General features: G+C 40.8%; 1 protein-coding gene across 14 annotated transcripts in view; it reads left to right on the top strand.

The window, feature by feature from the left end:
• Enah (ENAH actin regulator) overlaps nucleotides 1–16,972 on the top strand; it is a 119,798-nt gene extending 102,826 nt beyond the window's left edge. For all 14 annotated transcript variants that reach the window (XM_076914629.1, XM_076914636.1, XM_076914635.1 and 11 more), the window contains 3 exons: nucleotides 4,978–5,056; nucleotides 6,915–6,972; nucleotides 7,497–16,972. In XM_076914629.1, coding sequence (XP_076770744.1) covers nucleotides 4,978–5,056; nucleotides 6,915–6,972; nucleotides 7,497–7,534 — 175 coding nt within the window. In that variant the 3' untranslated portion in view covers nucleotides 7,535–16,972. The remainder of the gene's footprint in view (nucleotides 1–4,977; nucleotides 5,057–6,914; nucleotides 6,973–7,496) is intronic.
• The last annotated feature ends 2,310 nt before the right edge of the window (nucleotides 16,973–19,282 follow it).

Here is a 19,282-nt window from a genome sequence, read left to right as displayed (position 1 = left end):
GTTGGGATATTAAACATGCAGGTATGGGTGAGGGGCTCACTGGTAGGTCATGTCCTCAGCACACACACAGCTTAGGTTCCATTGTCAGCATTGCCCCCAGTACCTCTAAAGGGCTGGTGGGCAGTGTCAGTCACCTACTTCTTTCTTAACTGAAAAAAGGCAAAATTTTAAAAGTCTGCAGATGCTTTTCAGCTATTTTCAGAATTAATTTGAAAGAATAGGAAGTTAAATATTGTGATATCATTATTTCATAGGCATATGTCTAGGTAATGCTCTCTTAAAAGCTAAAAACAACAAAAAAATGTGTAGCCAGGTAATACTGGTGCACGAGTTTAATCCCAGCACTCAGGAGGCACAGACAGGTGGATCTCTGTGAGTTTGAGGCCAGCCTAGTCTACAGCATGAGTTTTAGTACAGCAAGAAACCCCGTATTGAAAAACCAAGAATAAAAGAAAAAAGGAAAGGGGGCTGGGGGGAGGAAGAAAGAAAAAACCTTGTATTTAAACGTCTAATAAACTCAGGTTATTCACAGTTAAAGTGAAAACTCATAAGTTAAAAGTAATAGACATATAAAGGGACATGGTAACATATACCTGTAATCTCAACCCTCAGGATACTGAAGCAGGGTTATGAAGTAAGGGTATCCTGGACTAGATAGTGAGACCTCGTCTTGGATAAATGATTGAACACACAAACCACTGAAATATGTGTATTTTATTAGAAATATACTAGCAGGCACAGTGGCATAGTCCTTTAATCCTGTGGGTTTGAGGCCAGCTTGATCTATGTAGAGTCTCAAGACATCCAGGGCTTCATAGAAAGATGTTAAAAAAAAAATTAATGTTGCAGTTTTTAATGCACATCAGGTAATGCGCACTCTTTTTTATGGACATTTACTGAAAACATGAATTAAGTAGTCTATAGAGAGGCTATCTGTGTCTGTAATTGGACTCTGATCAAATTTTTATTTGCTAAAATTTCTTTTATGCCACTGGCAACCAAAATATTTGGCAGATTTATTTTGCTGACTAGTTAATTTTCCATAAATGTCCAGCCTTTTTTATTTGTCTCTTTGAGGTAGGCTAATTGTTTTGAACAAAAGATTTATTAGGAAAATCTGCTGTAACATAGAAAAACAGTACCTTACAACAAAATCTTCTAAGTCACATTACTGCTACCCACACCTGGTGCCAGAATAATGTACCATTTTAAAAAAAGAAACAAGAAAAAAAAAGTGGTGATTGCTTCTTTCCTTCAGTATGAAAAGTTCCCCCCTTGAGTCAGTTCTCATGGTGGTGGTGGTGGTGGTGACGGATTGCATGGTAGCATGAATTAATTTTTTTAAATTGCATGTCTGCACAATTGTTTATTAACATTTTAAATTGTTTAATAAATATAGATATGTTTATATACAATAGCATATTTCTTCATTAAGTAGCAGATTGTACCTGTTTGTTTGAATGTCAGAAATATTCAATATATCTTTAGGGGGAAAAAATCACTAACTGACCTTAAATGCAAAAAATAAAAGCAGATTATTAATAATTTAATTCTGGAAAGCAGAAATAATTAACAAGTATAAAATGCAGTATTCCAACCCTTAAAAATATTTACTGCACCAGACTCTACACAGTAGACTGGATCTGGAATCAAAAATGACTACAATTAAGTCAACAAAGAAAGGTGTGTCCTCATAGAAGAGGCAGTTCTTCATAATAATCCTCAGGATTTACTAGACAAAGCTTTTAGACGTTACTGTATAAGCAGATACCTAATACGTTACAACTGGTGGCTTATTCTTGTTTCATAATAAGCTTTTTAAGCAGTAATATGTTTTGATATTAAAGCAAATTAAGTATTTTGTCTTCATGGGCTTGAAGTATTACATCTTATATGGATTATAAAATACAGGTTTATAGCCAGTTACACGTGCTGGATCGTGATTCAGACACATTTCTAACATTGGTGCTCTGCAAAGTGGATATGTGTAATTGACTAATGGCTTAGAATGGTTATTGTTCTAAACTAGAAAACGCAGAGGTGAACAGCTGAGGTTCTAGGTTTCCTACTGAGAATTTTCTCTTGTTTCCAGGACTGAAGGGGGAGCTGTGAGTGATTGATTTGGTGATGGAACTTAACAAATATGCCTAATCCCTGACACTTATTTTACTGTGTAAAAATTTTAATAAAAGCTAAATTTTTGAAAGTTCACTTGTGATTGGCAGACAGCTTCTGTCTTAGCATTTCCCATTTTTTGTTTTTATTTATTCCATTTTCTTCCTCTTCAAAGCAGAGGGAAGTCAGAGTCAGTCAGATGTGAGAGTGTGCTTCTAACCCGGTAGTCATCAGTCAGTCAGATGTGAGAGTGTGCTTCTAACCCTGTAGTCATCAGTCAGTCAGATGTGAGAGTGTGCTTCTGACCCGATAGTCATCAGTCAGTCAGATGTGAGAGTGTGCTTCTGACCCTGTAGTCATCAGTCAGTCAGATGTGAGAGTGTGCTTCTGACCCGATAGTCATCAGTCAGTCAGATGTGAGAGTGTGCTTCTGACCCTGTAGTCATCAGTCAGTCAGATGTGAGAGTGTGCTTCTGACCCGGTAGTCATCAGTCAGTCAGATGTGAGAGTGTGCTTCTGACCCTGTAGTCATCAGTCAGTCAGATGTGAGAGTGTGCTTCTCACCCGGTAGTCATCAGTCAGTCAGATGTGAGAGTGTGCTTCTGACCCTGTAGTCATCAGTCAGTCAGATGTGAGAGTGTGCTTCTCACCCGGTAGTCATCAGTCAGTCAGATGTGAGAGTGTGCTTCTGACCCGGTAGTCATCAGTCAGTCAGATGTGAGAGTGTGCTTCTGACCCAGTAGTCATCAGTCAGTCAGATGTGAGAGTGTGCTTCTGACCCTGTAGTCATCAGTCAGTCAGATGTGAGAGTGTGCTTCTGACCCGGTAGTCATCAGTCAGTCAGATGTGAGAGTGTGCTTCTGACCCAGCAGTCATCAGTCAGTCAGATGTGAGAGTGTGCTTCTGACCCTGTAGTCATCAGTCAGTCAGATGTGAGAGTGTGCTTCTGACCCAGTAGTCATCAGTCAGTCAGATGTGAGAGTGTGCTTCTGACCCGGTAGTCATCAGTCAGTCAGATGTGAGAGTGTGCTTCTGACCCGGTAGTCATCAGTCAGTCAGATGTGAGAGTGTGCTTCTGACCCAGTAGTCATCAGTCAGTCAGATGTGAGAGTGTGCTTCTGACCCTGTAGTCATCAGTCAGTCAGATGTGAGAGTGTGCTTCTGACCCGGTAGTCATCAGTCAGTCAGATGTGAGAGTGTGCTTCTGACCCTGTAGTCATCAGTCAGTCAGATGTGAGAGTGTGCTTCTGACCCTGTAGTCATCAGTCAGTCAGATGTGAGAGTGTGCTTCTGACCCTGTAGTCATCAGTCAGTCAGATGTGAGAGTGTGCTTCTGACCCTGTAGTCATCAGTCAGTCAGATGTGAGAGTGTGCTTCTGACCCGGTAGTCATCAGTCAGTCAGATGTGAGAGTGTGCTTCTGACCCGGTAGTCATCAGTCAGTCAGATGTGAGAGTGTGCTTCTGACCCTGTAGTCATCAGTCAGTCAGATGTGAGAGTGTGCTTCTGACCCAGTAGTCATCAGTCAGTCAGATGTGAGAGTGTGCTTCTGACCCTGTAGTCATCAGTCAGTCAGATGTGAGAGTGTGCTTCTGACCCTGTAGTCATCAGTCAGTCAGATGTGAGAGTGTGCTTCTGACCCTGTAGTCATCAGTCAGTCAGATGTGAGAGTGTGCTTCTAACCCTGTAGTCATCAGTCAGTCAGATGTGAGAGTGTGCTTCTGACCCAGTAGTCATCAGTCAGTCAGATGTGAGAGTGTGCTTCTGACCCGGTAGTCATCAGTCAGTCAGATGTGAGAGTGTGCTTCTGACCCAGTAGTCATCAGTCAGTCAGATGTGAGAGTGTGCTTCTGACCCTGTAGTCATCAGTCAGTCAGATGTGAGAGTGTGCTTCTAACCCTGTAGTCATCAGTCAGTCAGATGTGAGAGTGTGCTTCTGACCCGGTAGTCATCAGTCAGTCAGATGTGAGAGTGTGCTTCTGACCCAGTAGTCATCAGTCAGTCAGATGTGAGAGTGTGCTTCTGACCCTGTAGTCATCAGTCAGTCAGATGTGAGAGTGTGCTTCTGACCCGGTAGTCATCAGTCAGTCAGATGTGAGAGTGTGCTTCTGACCCTGTAGTCATCAGTCAGTCAGATGTGAGAGTGTGCTTCTGACCCTGTAGTCATCAGTCAGTCAGATGTGAGAGTGTGCTTCTGACCCGGTAGTCATCAGTCAGTCAGATGTGAGAGTGTGCTTCTGACCCGGTAGTCATCAGTCAGTCAGATGTGAGAGTGTGCTTCTGACCCTGTAGTCAGTTTTCAGCTCTTTGTCTAAATACTTAAAATGGAAGCAAACAGGCTAAGAAAATAGGCTTATAAAATTATTTCTTCCTACAAACTGAGGCTCAGAACTTACAAACTGATTTGTGTAAAATATTTAAGACAGTAGAGGTTTCCCTTTATTGAGTTGCTTGATATTTAACACATAATAAAGTATTTCAAAAGCAGCAACCATGACTGTGTAGTATGGGCCTTGAGGGTTTCAACTGGTCGCTTTGTTGTGTCTGTGGCCAGCATGCCGTGTGTCCTCTGGTACCAGGGAGTGCTGTCTTCTCTCTTCATAAAGGAATTTCACCATATTGTCTCCCTTGTCTCCTTTTTCTTTTAATATAGTTGATTAAATTGAGAAAGTAAAAGACATTTTCTGCTGCCTGTTCGAATCATTCCTAAAATTTTGACAGTTAACTTTTTAGCAAAATGTGCTTAAGAAATGAATTTAAATCTGGCTTTGGGATGGCAAATTTATAGTTAGTTACAAACTCGTTAAATTTATAATTATAAATTATAATTAATTTATCTGTCCTGGAAATTTCTTTTGTACAGACCCAAATCCACACCTTCATCACAGCCTAGTGCCAATGGAGTCCAGACAGAAGGACTTGACTATGACAGGCTGAAGCAGGTGGGTACTCAGTTTTAGCTTTCTTTAAACTTTTTTTTTTTTTTGGGGGGGGGGGAGGAAATAAGGAACCTTACTCCTGTAATTCCGCATGGGTCCTGGGAGTACTCTGAAAGTTCACACAGGCACAGATATTTTAGATAAACTAAGCAGTGGCCATAGTTGTCTATATGGTGCATCTAAGTTCCTTTCTGGTTCATTGAGCTCCCTTTAAATTCCAGCAGCAGGGGAAAGCATAGCTTAAATGTAAGGGCAGGGCTTGCAATTATAATATCAGTGGGTTTCTACCTTTTGTTAGCGTATTAGCAAAAACAGACCAGACAAATCTGAACAAGTGTGATTCTGGCAAGGATGTAAGGAAATGGTCACCCTTACACACTTAGGATTTCTAAGAAGCAGTTTGGGAAGCAAAGCTTTGACTTCTGACCAGCGATTGAATTTGAAGTAATTATAACAATAGATTGGTGCAAAAGTAAAGGAATTTTTTTAACAGATTGATAGTCATTGACCTCATTCATACATGAAAAGCTTTTTCTTTAATGAATTTTAGAAGAGAATTTAAATTCTTCCTGAAGTGAACAGCATAGCACTCAAACAACTTAAAGAGTAATTCCTCCAAAGATAGCTGTTGTTTTATACCAGTCATTGTCCTTTAAAATTTAAGTCTACAATTCTTGATAGAAGACACAGCATCTCACACACACACACACACACACACACACACACACTGACAGTCTCATAAAAAAAAAAAAAAAAAGAACAGGTGAGGCTAGAGAGATGGCTCTGTAGTTAAGACCATCTGCTGCTGTGGCAGAGGACCCAGATCCACTTCCCAACACCCACATAGTCTCTGACAGCCATTCAGTTTCAGGTACCAGGCACACATGTGATGCACATAAGTTAAAATATATGCTCAGTGGTCTGATATTTTAATGATTTGTTTCATTTAGTGAATTATTTCTGCTCTCAGGCCAGAAGGGGGCATCAGATCCCCTAGAACTAAATTCAGAGGATTGCGGGCAGCTATTTGGAACCAGACCTGGGTCCTCTGTGAGAACCAGCAGCCCCCACACTGCTTTTTAATGCTGAGTCTGTTGAATGGTTTGCACTCACAATCCATCTCACTGCAGACTAACTTCATTCTAAGAGCTCAGCAGCTGTGTAGCCGGTGCCTGCTCTGTTAGGTACTTGAAGTAGGGCTTGGCAGCTGTGGTGCTAAGAAGTTGCCATGCTTCAAATGTGGTGACAGATTTGCCAAGAGCTAATTGTCCAGTGACCTCTTCCTTGAAACTTTTGTATGTATCACCTCTCAGGAAGCTGCCAGAGGACTGAGCAGTACAGGCATCTGAATTATACTTCTCTGAATGACAGGGCTGGCTGTTTAAGTTCTAGTCTTTCTGTCTCATATCTTAATAAGCAAAGGTGGGTAAGGAAGAAATAATGTAAACAGAATTTACCAAGGTCAGTTCTATTCTAAGAAATAGAATTGGAGCTATGGAATCAGTGTCAGGGTGTAGGGACCCTGAGGCGATCAGCAGCAGTGTGCTCACTTGTGGATGAGCAAAAGGATCTGAGCTTGTCCCCTGGAGCCCAGAAAGCCAGGGCTCAAGCAGATAGTGGCCTTGGCTCACTGACCGGCCAGCCTGGCCTAGTAGGTGAGTTCCACCAAGTAAGGGATTGCCTTACAAAAGGGGGTTGGGGCCTGCACTTGTAGAATAATATCCAAGACTCCTGGGCACATACACATAAAAGAACTGTATGTTGTGATGTTCTGTAACTTTTATCTGAGCAAGAAACTTCTTAGGCATCACTTTTGTTTGTTTGTTTGTTTGTTTCCTGGTGTTTTCTCTTGATACTTCAGGACATTTTAGATGAAATGAGAAAAGAACTAGCAAAGCTGAAGGAGGAGCTTATTGATGGTAAGTACCCTGTAGATGGCTGTAAAAATGTCTTTACACTCACTCCTCCTGGGGTCTAGCCTTGGCTTAGGGTATTGGAAAGCTGCTGGGTTTTGTTTTGTTTTTTGTTTTTTTTTTTTTGTTTTTTTGTTTTTTTGTTTTTTTTTTTTTTAAGATTGGGGGTATTTGTGAAAATGAAAATAAACAGATTTCTGAGTGTCAGGTGTAGAATTTGGTGGAATACCAATCAGGCAGATTTTTCTCTGAGATAAATCTCTCTACCGTCCATTCCACTGCACTGCCCTTGTTTTGGAACTCACAGAACTGGTGCTTTTGTCTTCATTCTACAAGGGAGGGGGTAAGTGAATATAGTCATGTGTGATTAGTATCTTTATGAATTAAAGATGTATACAATGAAGATTTAAATTCTATATCTTTTTGTGAGGGAATTTGAACACAACCTTGAAGATTCTCCCCAATGACTCATGCATCTGTATGTCCCTTCTGGTGTATTGACTTTGAAAACTGTTTCTTCCCTGTTGTAGCAATCAGGCAGGAACTGAGCAAGTCGAACACTGCATAAAGAAGCAAGCTAAGGAGGGGCAGGACTTGAATCTGGAGAAAAACAAAAATTCCTACAAACAACTGTTAACAACCCCCAAAACTTTTAAGCTGTAAGAAGAACATGGATTCACAGTAAGGAGGGAAAAACCGCCAACCACTGAAAGCCTTCAGACGTAGTGACTCTGGCAATCAGCTGTCCCCTCCAGTGTGCTGCTTCTGTTCTGACCTTTACCACAGGATGGAGAATTGTATTTGAGTTCCCTTAGCAGTACTAAACCCGTCAGGCGAGATCACCGTGCATTGAAATATTTTCATGTCTAGATGAGTCTGCACGTTTTCCATAATCCATTGCTAAAATAAAGATGAGAAAGGCTTAAGAGGTTTTTTTTCCAGAGGGCGCTGATGAAGAATTTGATTTAGTAAGTTCTGCTGTTGCATTGTACATGTTTCTCTCAGGTTTGTCTTCCTATCATGTTTGATATTGTGTGAACAGTTAAGATCATGAAGTGTGGAACAACCGGAATTGTATGTGCTTTCAAAGGGTGGTATTTATAAGAAAGGTCCTAAAATATTTAGTCCCACTTGAGGACTTTTAGAACGATAGGAAGTCTCTCGGGTTAGCCTTCATGCAGTTTTGTAGTTTAAAACATAAAGTCCGTCCAGAAATTAAAGATTTAGATGCCTTCCTAAATTGTTACAATGCTTTACCAAATCTATAACTTCTATATAACAAACAGTGGTCAAATGTAAAACATTCTATTATAGATTTACTGTAGGTTTTCAACCTTTTGTAGACATATGCATGTGGACATTTTTATAATGTAATTACAATCACCACAAAGTTAGCTTTTTTAAATTACAGACAATGATGCATGTCACACTAATATGTAGTGGCCTTTTCAAGGCCTAGTCCCAGGGAAAATATTTTGTAGAATATATAGGGAAGTGGGAGGAAGGGAAGGAATAATTTTTTTATTTAAAGTTAATTTCTGCACTATCTTTTTTTCCTCAATTATCTGCATGAATTATAATGAGAAATATTTTGTGACTTTAATCAGTAAACATGTTAACAAAACCAAGTACTTAATCTTTTACATCATGTCTTCAGCTATTTGTATTTTAACCAGCAATTTCAATGGTCTGAAACATGATTCTGAGCTTCATATGAATTACACTGTGGAACTCAAAAAGTTTGATCACTGAATTTGGCAGTTATCGTCACTAGGTCCCCACAGTGCTGCGGGTGTTTGGGTACATGCTCCTGACTTGGAAGCTGCTCTTGATTGTTGTTGTGCTAAAATACAAGAAATGTAATAATGGCGCAACCAGGGTCATAGAAAGTGCTAGGTAAGGGAGACCAATGAGGAGTTCTGCAGCTTTCTTTTAATCAAACTAAAGTGAGGCTTCAGTGGTAGGAAATGTTTGATGCTGTTACACCCTGAGAGAGAGAGAGTGAGTGTGTGTGTGTGTGTGTGTGTGTGTGTGTGTGTACACACGCTCGCGTGTGCATGCTCACACATAGGATAGATATGTTCCACCCCTTTATGGAAATTTATAATTGGCAAGATTAAAATAAAGGAGAAATTCTATATGTTGTAATGTTAGCTTTCTGGAAAATGTAGGAAGTCAGTTTCTCCAAGCTCTCTGTCATGATTGCTTGTTATTAATGTGCCATATTTGCTTTGGAATCTTTGGTTATCAAAACTTCTACTAAAAAATAGAAGAAGCAATCCACTCTTCCTTTGCTTTCTAGCTGTAAAGCAAAGCTTGATGAGAGTTGTTTTCTAAATACTGCAGATTGCAGTGAACACCACTGCATAGACATTTGAATTGAGGGGTTTTGTTAGGAGTTTCTGTAGATTAGAGTGTGAGGGATGAGCGATCATAATTCAACTCTATGGCTCTTTTCCTACCCAGTATTCATTGTCTTGGAGTAATAGTAAAGGCATTAAAGAGGCAGCAAGCGTGCACGCTGTTCTCTAAAAGAAGTAGGCGTCTCATTTACTGTTGAACGTTTGATTGTGCTACTACTTTGATCGTGTAAATGTGTGCATCCCTTACAAATCTGATCAAACATCACTTTTCATTCTGTTGCTAAAGTTTAAATAGTCTGTAGTAGGTAGAGTACTGGCTGTACATGGTCCAAAGTGAGACAAAATGTAAAGTCAAACGCTAAGTCCTAAAAGAAGCTTGGTTTATGCACTAAACGTTTTGTGCCTTGGTCTAATATTTAACACAGTGTCTGTAAAATGACCAAAAAAAAAAAAAAAAAAGAGCCAACGTTGACTCATGCTGTATCTGTATCCTCCATGATAGTATGTTATCCCACATGACTAAATGTGCTTGTCCCTAGAAGCTTAAATGGACTCTTCTACACACCCACTGTCGTACAGGACAGTCATGTCATCGTTAGAGATTTCAGTGACTACAATGGGAAACAAGCTTGAGTTATTTTCCCAAAACTGTTTCTTGGAACCACATTGTGATGATGGGTTCCTGCTTCTGTGTGTTGAACGTCTTCAGCTGAGTGCAGTTTAGGGATCCTCTCTGATGACAGGAAGGCACTGCTCTCCTCAACACTGTGACCTGACCTGCGACAACTCTACATACACTCTGTGAATGGCTAGCAAGTCAGTAGCAAGCAAACTGAATGTACAAACTTTAGCGTGGTGCTGAAATCTCTTCAGAAGAGTAACCATGATCTCAAAGCCTGCTTAAAAATTTACAAGCATAATGTGTCAATCAGAACTAAAGATGAAACACTGATGAATGTTCACTTCTCATGCTGCAGGCGTGTTTCCTGTTTAGGTTTTAAGTTCTCTGCTGTTTCCACCATAACTGTTCCATTTAAATCTCCTACACGCTAACTTCATTTGTGTGACTGAAATAAAATACAGTATATACATGCTTCTTGTTTGTGACACTTAGATGATCTTCTGAAATAATGTGTTAATTCTAAACCAAGTGATGCTGGGTGTAAAATCAGCACCTGATAAAGCCCAAGGCTTCACCACTTACAGTTTAAACATCATACATGTCACTGTTCTTTAAAGATTTCATCCAGGTCAGGAATAGTAAATAACGCCAAAGGGAGTGCGTAATGATCCAGCTGCCTTTTGTTTTGCAGTCAGTGCTGTGTGCTCCTCTGTCTTACGTTCTCTCAGCACAGCTTAACAAGGATCTTTTGTAGTCAAGATGGCGAAAAGTCTTTTACTCCATTTTTTTGTTCTGTAACACATATACATTTCACCTCATTTACACAGTTCATTTTCTCTTTATGTAATTTGCATATTAAGGGGTATTGCCGAGTCATTAACTTTAAATGTAGCAGTCTGTACAGTGATCTCTTTAGGTTGGCTGTATGTATATAAGCCTCAGCACCTTTATCTATTATAAAGTTTCATTTTCGAACTACAATGTCCTCATTAGAAGTACAATAGTTGTGTGCGTGCGTGCGTGCGTGCGTGCGTGCGTGTGTGTGTGTGTGTGTGTGTCTATTTTTCTCCTCTTTACCAGACCCCAGCCTCCTATCTCAAGCTCCTCCAATTCTCTCTGCATACTTCCTGTTCCTGGCACTAATTTGCATTTGCAACCATTATGTTGCCCACTCTTGTGAAAATGCCAGCTGATTTTTCTTTTTGTCCTGACTTACACTCCTGCTTTATCTATAAATTAAAGTCACTTAAAGCTGCTTAATTAAAATAAGCAGCAAGTGCTAGGGTTTTCTGTTTGCCTGGCTAAAATTACTACGTCTTAGCTTTTACCCATCTTTTCAGTGATGCTGTGAAGAACTCATGTTTTTATGATTCAGGGCTTGCAAAGGTGAGCTGCAGGACCTGTGTAATTTCTTGTTGCCATGAGAATTGTTTAAGCCCTTTACCATGGTCTCTGATTCTATGGACAGACCTGTAATCCAGCATCCTGGAGACAGAAACAGGATTATGGATCTGAGGTCAGGCTGGGATGCATAGAGAAACTTTGTCTAAAATAAATCAGCAAAATCCTCTGGGTCCTAAGCATAAAATTATACCCTATAATGCAGAGCGTAAAGGAACTCAAGTAAGATGAACATAAAATGCAGACTGTAAAGGGGTTGTCTGTCCCTTTATCACACTAGGAACCCACTTCTAAAGATAGTCTGGTTTTCACTTCCAAACTCATACTGTTCCTGGTAGTGCCACTTTTGTTTTAATAGAATTGGTATCTGATCATCTCCCCAGAGCTCTGAGAAACACAAAAGGATCCTAAGAATTTACTGGAGTTGATACCTCTGGCTCTTTGTTGAGAGCCATTTACTGTTTTATAATTTTGGTTCCTTTTTTTGAAGTCAAAACTTGTATTTTAAGGAATCTGACCAAACAGTTATTCTGGTCAGTACTTTATGTGAAGATCCTGGAGAACATGTAGTTACAGGAATTGTTTTTTGTTAAGCATACACCTGTTTGAAACTAAAATTAGCAATCTCTTAAGAAAAGCCATTTATTTATGCCAAATATTCTTGGGGTTGAAGACGAGGATATGTTACAGTCTTTCTGATCCCAACATCAAAATAGGCTGTGGACTAAGTTTTGTTCCCTTACTTATGTTTACCTTGATGGTTTTTTGAAGTACCAAGATTCTTTTTAAAACCTCTTCGTGGGTGAATGTATGTGCATGTAGAAACCAGTGTTCAACCTTGACATCCACCCACCTCCTTTGAGACAGGGTCACAAATTCAGCTAGACCTGCTGGCTGGTGAGCCTCAGGAGCCTCCAGTCTGCCTCTTGCTGCTGGGTTTACTAGCTCGTACCACCACACCCAGCATTTTTGCATGGATTCTGGGATCTAACTGGTGACCTTGTGCTTGGAATGGAGGCACTTTTCCAACTTAGCTGGCTTTCTACGAACCCCCCCCCCCCTTTTTTTTTCTCTTATATCTTAATGTTGGAACAATGAAACATTCAAAATTTAAACTGTAAGGTTGATTAGTTGATTAGAAAAGAAAGTAAAATGGTAGAGTAAATTTATAGGGTTACTGATGGGCCTCCTATCAGTACAATACTAATGAATTACACATAAGGAAAATTGGACTTTTAGGTAAAGTGAATTTGAAAATTGTTGAAGTGTGAACTATGTTAATTTGTAAAGCAACAGTTACTGTGAAAGGGGAAAAGTGACTTGGTCATTCATTGTATCTGCTGAAATCTACAGATTCGGATCATGTGAGGAGGAGAGGGTTAGGGAAATGGCTTTCTCCTTCTGTTGTAGATGCCTCATTAACATGCAGAATAAATGAAAACTGAAGCTTTGGTTAAGTGTTTAAACCAGAGATCAGTCTCTGTACCCTACTTTGAAGCTTAGCTGGTATTCTAAGAAAGAGCTTCTACAAGTTTCTGGTGTAGAGCCCCAGGATTCCTGGATAAAGGAGGACCTTGATCAGGTCCCAAGAAAGAGCTGACAGGGAGCTGAGGACTTGACTCACTTGAATTAGGAAACTGGAGAGTATTGAGTTCATGACTAAATTCAGCCGTTTTCTAAACATAAATTAAGCTGAGAGAGAACAGGGCTTTCTCTTTTAATAAAAATTAGAAATGTCTATGTGCTTCATTAAAGAGCTGTTTGTAAGTGACAATCTCCGTTTATTCTGTAAATCTGTTTTAACCCTTTTGATTCCAGGAAGATTTCTTTAGCAGTAGATAACAGACTTCTAAGACTGTCTAATACAGGCAGTGGATCATGTTGCCAGTAGATACGGTGTTAGCCAGTGGTGGTGTCACAAAGGAAATGATACCTCAAAGAAAAGAAGTGTACGTAGATTCTAGCTCTGGAATACATCTCAGTCGTGGTAGGATTGCATAGTATATGAGGATTGATCCCTGGCACTGAAAATCAAACTGCAGTTTTAATTATGAAGTCAGTGTAACACAGGAACCTTTTTAAAGTACCTACAAAACGTCCAAAACTCATGTTCTTTAGTCAGTTCTGTCTGCACAGCCTTCGTTTAAAATTTTTGTTGCTTTTTTTAAGCCTTCCTTTTTTTTTTGTTTATTTTTTTGTTTATTTTGTGTGTGTGTGTGTGTTTTTTTTTTTTTTTTTTAGATCTTAAACTTGTTTTAGTAGAAACATATAAACTAGTCATTCCATTGCCAAGTTTCACCTAGCTAAGGCAAGTTTTGGCATTTCATATTCTAACTTGTGGAATTTCCCTGAATATTTTGATCCTCAATTCTGAGGTCTGTCTGTTCTGGGGGATTGTCTAACAATCTTAAAACCACAAATCCTACCTGATGCCAAAGCCACCAGGCCTCATTGTATATCAGGAGAAAAATACAACTGAGCTGGCTTAGCCCTTGGGGACCAACCTTGGCATGCAGTGTGTGGTACCAGCTTTGCACTTTGCCTGGAAGAACTATATCTCAGAGAAAGGTAATTGGGAAAGTCTCAATATTCAGTGGGGGAAAATATGTTAAAATCTAGATACAATTTCTATTTACTACAGGGTAGGGAACAGTTTCAGGAGTTTGCTTCCTCCATACTCCTTTCCCTTGCTGACAGTGGACTTGGGCATATATGGTTTCTGCGAGACATCTCAGGATCTTGTCTCCTGCTTTACTCTGAATGTGAGCCCTGAAGCAGCCAGCCGTTGACTTGCGACCCCATGCCAGATTACTCCTGTGTGAGGTCCCTTCTACTTCTGAGATTGAGTTGAGCTTCTTCATTCACCTATCCTCTAGCTGTGATCAGTTTGTTATTTCACCCCAGAAACAATTATTTTTTATGCATATGGGTGTTTTACCTGCATGTGTATCTGTGCACCACACATGTGCCTGCTGCCTTTGGAGGTCAAAGAAGGGCGTCCGATCCCCTAGAATTGGAGTTACAGATAGTAGTGAACTACCCTTTGTATGCTGGAGCCTCTGAAAATAAATAAAAAGTACTGTTAATGGCTGAGCCATTTCTATAGCCCCCTTCTCTCTGATCTTAAAGAGCAGCTTTTGAATGTTTAAAATTACTAGATTGTGTTTAGTGAAATTTTTATATTCTATTTATGAATAAAGAAGAATGGCCATTCTGAGATCAGGCATTGGTGATTGTCTATCTACATCAGTTGTGTGCTTTCATAAGCTGAAACACTGGGGACAGCTTGGTGGCTTCAGTACAAGCATGTGCCCAGTGCTCTCTGGGGTTCTTCTCTTCAGACCTGTGATCTAGTGAGCTCTTTGGTCGGAAGCCCTCTTGCCTCAAGAGCTGCTTCAAAGCTAAGAGACTGCTGAGCCTCTGCAAGCAGTATCTTAACTCACCTTTTTGCCTGGAAAGAATGCACCTCAGGAGTATTTGCGAATGTTTGTGTCCTGTGAGCCTGCTCTGTCACTGTGTACTGTGTCACTAGCAGCTTGAAATGGCAAATGGTGACAATACACGTCCCTCTCTGCCCTTTTTATTATACAAACTTCGTTTCTTCCCAGCCTCTTGTTTGTAAAATCAGGCTTTACTGAAATTAATCAACAGGCCCCTCTGATACTGTTTAAGTGTTCTGATCCCTTGTCTGTCTTTCCCTCCTCCCCCCCCCCCCTTTTTTTTTTTTTAAAGGCAGGGTTTCTCTGTGTAGCCCTGGCTATCCTGATCAGGCTAGCCTGGAACTCAGAGATCCAGCTGCCTCTGACTCCTGAGCACTGGGATTAAAGGCGTGTGCCGCCACCACCTGCCATGTTGCTTGCTTTTTAAGGTAGGTGACTAGAAGATAAGTTTGGGCATCTTCTCTTACTAGTGTACTTTTACCCTGATTCTTTCTTGGCTTATGTGTTAACATTCATTTCTCATTGTGTGTAAATGAGGAGGGAAGCATCAAGTTATTCCCCTAAAGAGAAGCAAGCTATCTTGAGGTATCTGTAATTGATACAAAATATTTATATAATACATGCTTATAACAGGGGTATGGGGTACTTTTGAGGCAGCCTCTGTAATCTGTACCACCCACTAAAAGGCCACTGTATCTGTGGTTTATCCAGAACAGAACTTCAGACAGTTGCCTAAGGATTCCAGCTAGAAACACTTCAGGGCCTAACCCATGAGAGAAGGCCCAACCCCTCTGCCTGATGCAAGGCAGCTGCTTCCTTTGCGCTTTCTAGAAAGCCTCTGGCAGCCAGAATGAGTAGGCCAGTGTGTGGCTTGAAAGCTGTTTCTAGCATTGATTTTGTTTGTTTTTTCTTTTGAGAGGATTTTGTTTTGGGTTTTTTCTTTTCTTTTTTTTCTTTTTTTTTTTTTTTTTTTTTTGTTGTTGTTGTTGTTTTTGAGAGGTTTTGGTTGGTTTTGGTGGGGGTGGGGTTGTTCATTTGTTTTTTGAGAGATTAAGAAGTCAGTGATGACCCTTTCTGGCTGAAGAACCAGATTTAGATCCTTAGATACATTTTTTTTTCCTCAGACCTCAACTTGATAAACCAAAAACCATACACTAGAATAGCACAAAGGGTGGGGTTGGAAGGAGAAGTGTTAGAGATGAGATGAATAGTTAATGGAGCCCCTTTCTTACAGAGCACACTGAACTTTTATTAGTCTCATGTCTCATCTTTGCTGCAGATATTAGGCATATGCACTTAGGTCTTTAGACATGCCTGCAGCTGCTCTCCTTGGTAAAGGATGATAAATATTTGCAGCCCACCAACTGGGACTAAAGCAGGAGTGGAGGCAGTGTCACTGAAGTCAGACTTTAGGAGTTAAACAGATGTTCCCCCACATGGAGGAGCTTTATCCTGCATCATTTGATAGCTAGAACCTTATGGGTCTTCTCTCAGTGAATCTTACGGATTATAGGCCTTGCTAAAATCCAGGAGAAAGGAAACTGACCACAACTTACTGTAGATTTCATAACTTACTGTAAGATTTTGCTTGATTGACTGAAATTATTTGAGAGTCTGTATAAAACATGATATCATTGTCAAGTTAACACCATCATCCAAGCTTGGCACGTGCTTTAAGAAGGGGAAGCAGAAGAGAGGGCGAAAAGGCAAGATGGGTGGCTTAGGATTGGGTAGTGCCGAGCTTGGCACCAAAGTTTCTAATGATTACATATGGAGGACCACTTGTGATCCACCCTAGGAAGACTTGCCAGAAAGTAGCAGTTTCTGCTACATAATACAGTGCCTTCCAATGATGTTATGTGTGAATTGCATGCAATTTCATGTAACCCCGGAGTATAACATGTATGTGCATGATCTGTCCAGAATGTGCAAAGCTAGGATTCAGCACAAAGGGCTGAGCCCTGTTGCTGATGGGTAGCAAGCTGCTGGAGTTGGACTTGTGACTGAGGCTTGCAGCCTTGGATCCTGGGGTTTGCACTAAAATGATTTTGTCATCCAGTCAGATCTGTCTCCCTTTTAGCTCCTTTCCTACTTTGCAGATTTGCTGATTTTAACTGCTTCATTCTTCTGCTTCTTGGTATCTTTCTTTTGAAATAAAAAGACACAATACCTAATTCAAAGGAGATTTGTATTTATTTTGCCAGTTCCTCTTCATTTACCAAATATATGACATGAAGAAGCTTTGTGCCCCATTTCCATGATTGTGACTCTCACTGCACTACATTTGGGTCGCAACCTGCTTCCATGTCCCAGGATGCTCTTCTGCCCCTTTATCTAACAGCGTTGATGGAAACTCAATGATATATTCGATCAGTGCAAACGATGGGACCTCAGTGGGAGGAAAGCCCAAGCCCCTTTTATTGAGTAACTCTAGTTCTCTGCTTATTTGCAAGCCTGATTTTTAAGTAGCAAAATGTGGTTTTCTGTTGCTGAGACCAAATTCTTAAGTGAACTTTAAAGGAAGAAAGGTTCATCTGCACTGTGGTCTCAGACCATGAGACCCCTTGCTTTGGTCTTATGGTGCAGCAGTCGTGGCAGAGGGAGGTCTGGTCGTGTCATGGTGGCCAAGCAGCAAGAACAAAAGGAAGGGGACTCCTAACACCTATGAAGACAGACTGCACACCTAACTTTCACTAGATAGACCCTGACTCCCAAAGCTCATCCTGATCCTTCCAGTGACCTATAACTACTCCCTGGAGCACTCCAGATCCGAATTGGCACTGGGGAGCACCTCCTGCAGTGCACAGCATGGGGAACTAAGGAGTGGCCCTCAGATTTTATACTTTGTCTTTCTGAATTAAATACCCATCATTTATCACAAAGGACAAAAGTGTATATGGTATAAAAATATGTGTGAGACTCATCAGTTCACAGGAAGATCCTCCTCTTAAAACCTTTAAGAGTGAATATTCTAAGATAATATTGCTGTCCCATGCCTGCTATGTAATGAGCCAAGGGAAGGCAGTCTGGTTATAGTGAGCAAAGGCACCGAGCCATGGTGCTGCTGCTTGTATTGTGTACAGTTTGGTCTTCAGAAACCGTCCTATCATGGTTTCTGTGACTGCAGTGTGCTAAGGGGTAGCCGCCTGGGGGTGCCTGCTGCAGACAGCCCATCAGTAAGTACCACAGTTCTTGAGACAACTTCACTCACTGTCCTCAGTTTTGTTGTAAATGTTGTGTATAGCTCAGACTGTGATCCTCCTATGTCTACCTTCCAAGTGCTCATAGGTGTACGCCATAACCAGTTTGAAGATCTCTTCTTCAGAGCTAGGTTTTAAAATCATCCTGGGGTCTGGAGAGATGACGCAAAAATTAAGAGCACTTGCTGCTCTTTAAACCCAGGGTCAGTTCTCAGCATCTATATGGTGGCTTACAGGTATCTGTAACTCCAGTTCCAGAGGGTCTGACCCCTTCTGAGCTCTGCAGCCGTCAGGCACACACATGGTACACATACATACATACATACATACATACATACATACATACATACATACATACATACACACACACACACACACAATAAGGAAACAAATGAACATCACTCCAGATGAGACATTGACACTATGGTAATTGGATTGTTGTCACTATAAGATTCATACAATACACAGTTGAATTTGTGAAGCCAGGAAGCTTGGTTGTAACCTGAGGCATTAATTTTTTGTAGCTCTGCCTCTGAGCCTAGAACTTTTGGAACCTAACTTTGAACCTTGGGAGACAGGTGTGTCCCCACAAATAGGCCACCTAAATCCTATAAGGAGACTTGATAGTCTTTTAGCCAGAACCCTGACAAGTAGGTGAGGCTTCTTACCATCATGTTCAGCCCCCTTATCAGTTGGAATAAAACAGAAAACTGGGTATACACAGCTCACTAAATGCATGTGTGACTAGCACCAAGGTCAAGAAGCATCCTTATGGGACTCTGAGACACCTCAAATTCTTTCTATAGTTCACAGCATAACCTCTCCTGGCTTCTCCACTGCCCTTAGCTGTCTCTTGTGCTTGACATAAATAGAATTGTGCCTTTTTATGCTTGGCATCTTTCTCAGTATTGTACATGAGACTCATCCATATCGCATAGTGGTGGGTAGTCCAGTCTCAGTGTGATACAGTAGTTCCCAGCTTGGGGCTATTATGAGCAGTGCCACTATGAATATTCCAGCATGTGTGCTAAACAGATGGATGCCTTTCTTCTGGGTTTGTATCTAGGGATAGCTACAGTGGGCCACCACAGATGCCATTACGATTTAGCAGGTGCCTCCTCTACATACACACTATGACAGTAGCCACCTGGGAAGATATCAGAGGGGACAGTGAGCCTCCTGTTGTGAGCCTGGCATCAACCCAGCAAACATCCAGAGATCCAAACCTGAACATACAACTAACCGAATTCTTTGTGTTCCCAGAATGTAAATGAGAAGCTCCTTTCCCAC

Source organism: Arvicanthis niloticus, chromosome 16 (assembly GCF_011762505.2).
Source record: "Arvicanthis niloticus isolate mArvNil1 chromosome 16, mArvNil1.pat.X, whole genome shotgun sequence".
Taxonomy (NCBI): domain Eukaryota; kingdom Metazoa; phylum Chordata; class Mammalia; order Rodentia; family Muridae; genus Arvicanthis; species Arvicanthis niloticus.
Note: the sequence above shows the minus strand (reverse complement) of the source record. Positions and strands in the feature narration are given on the sequence as shown.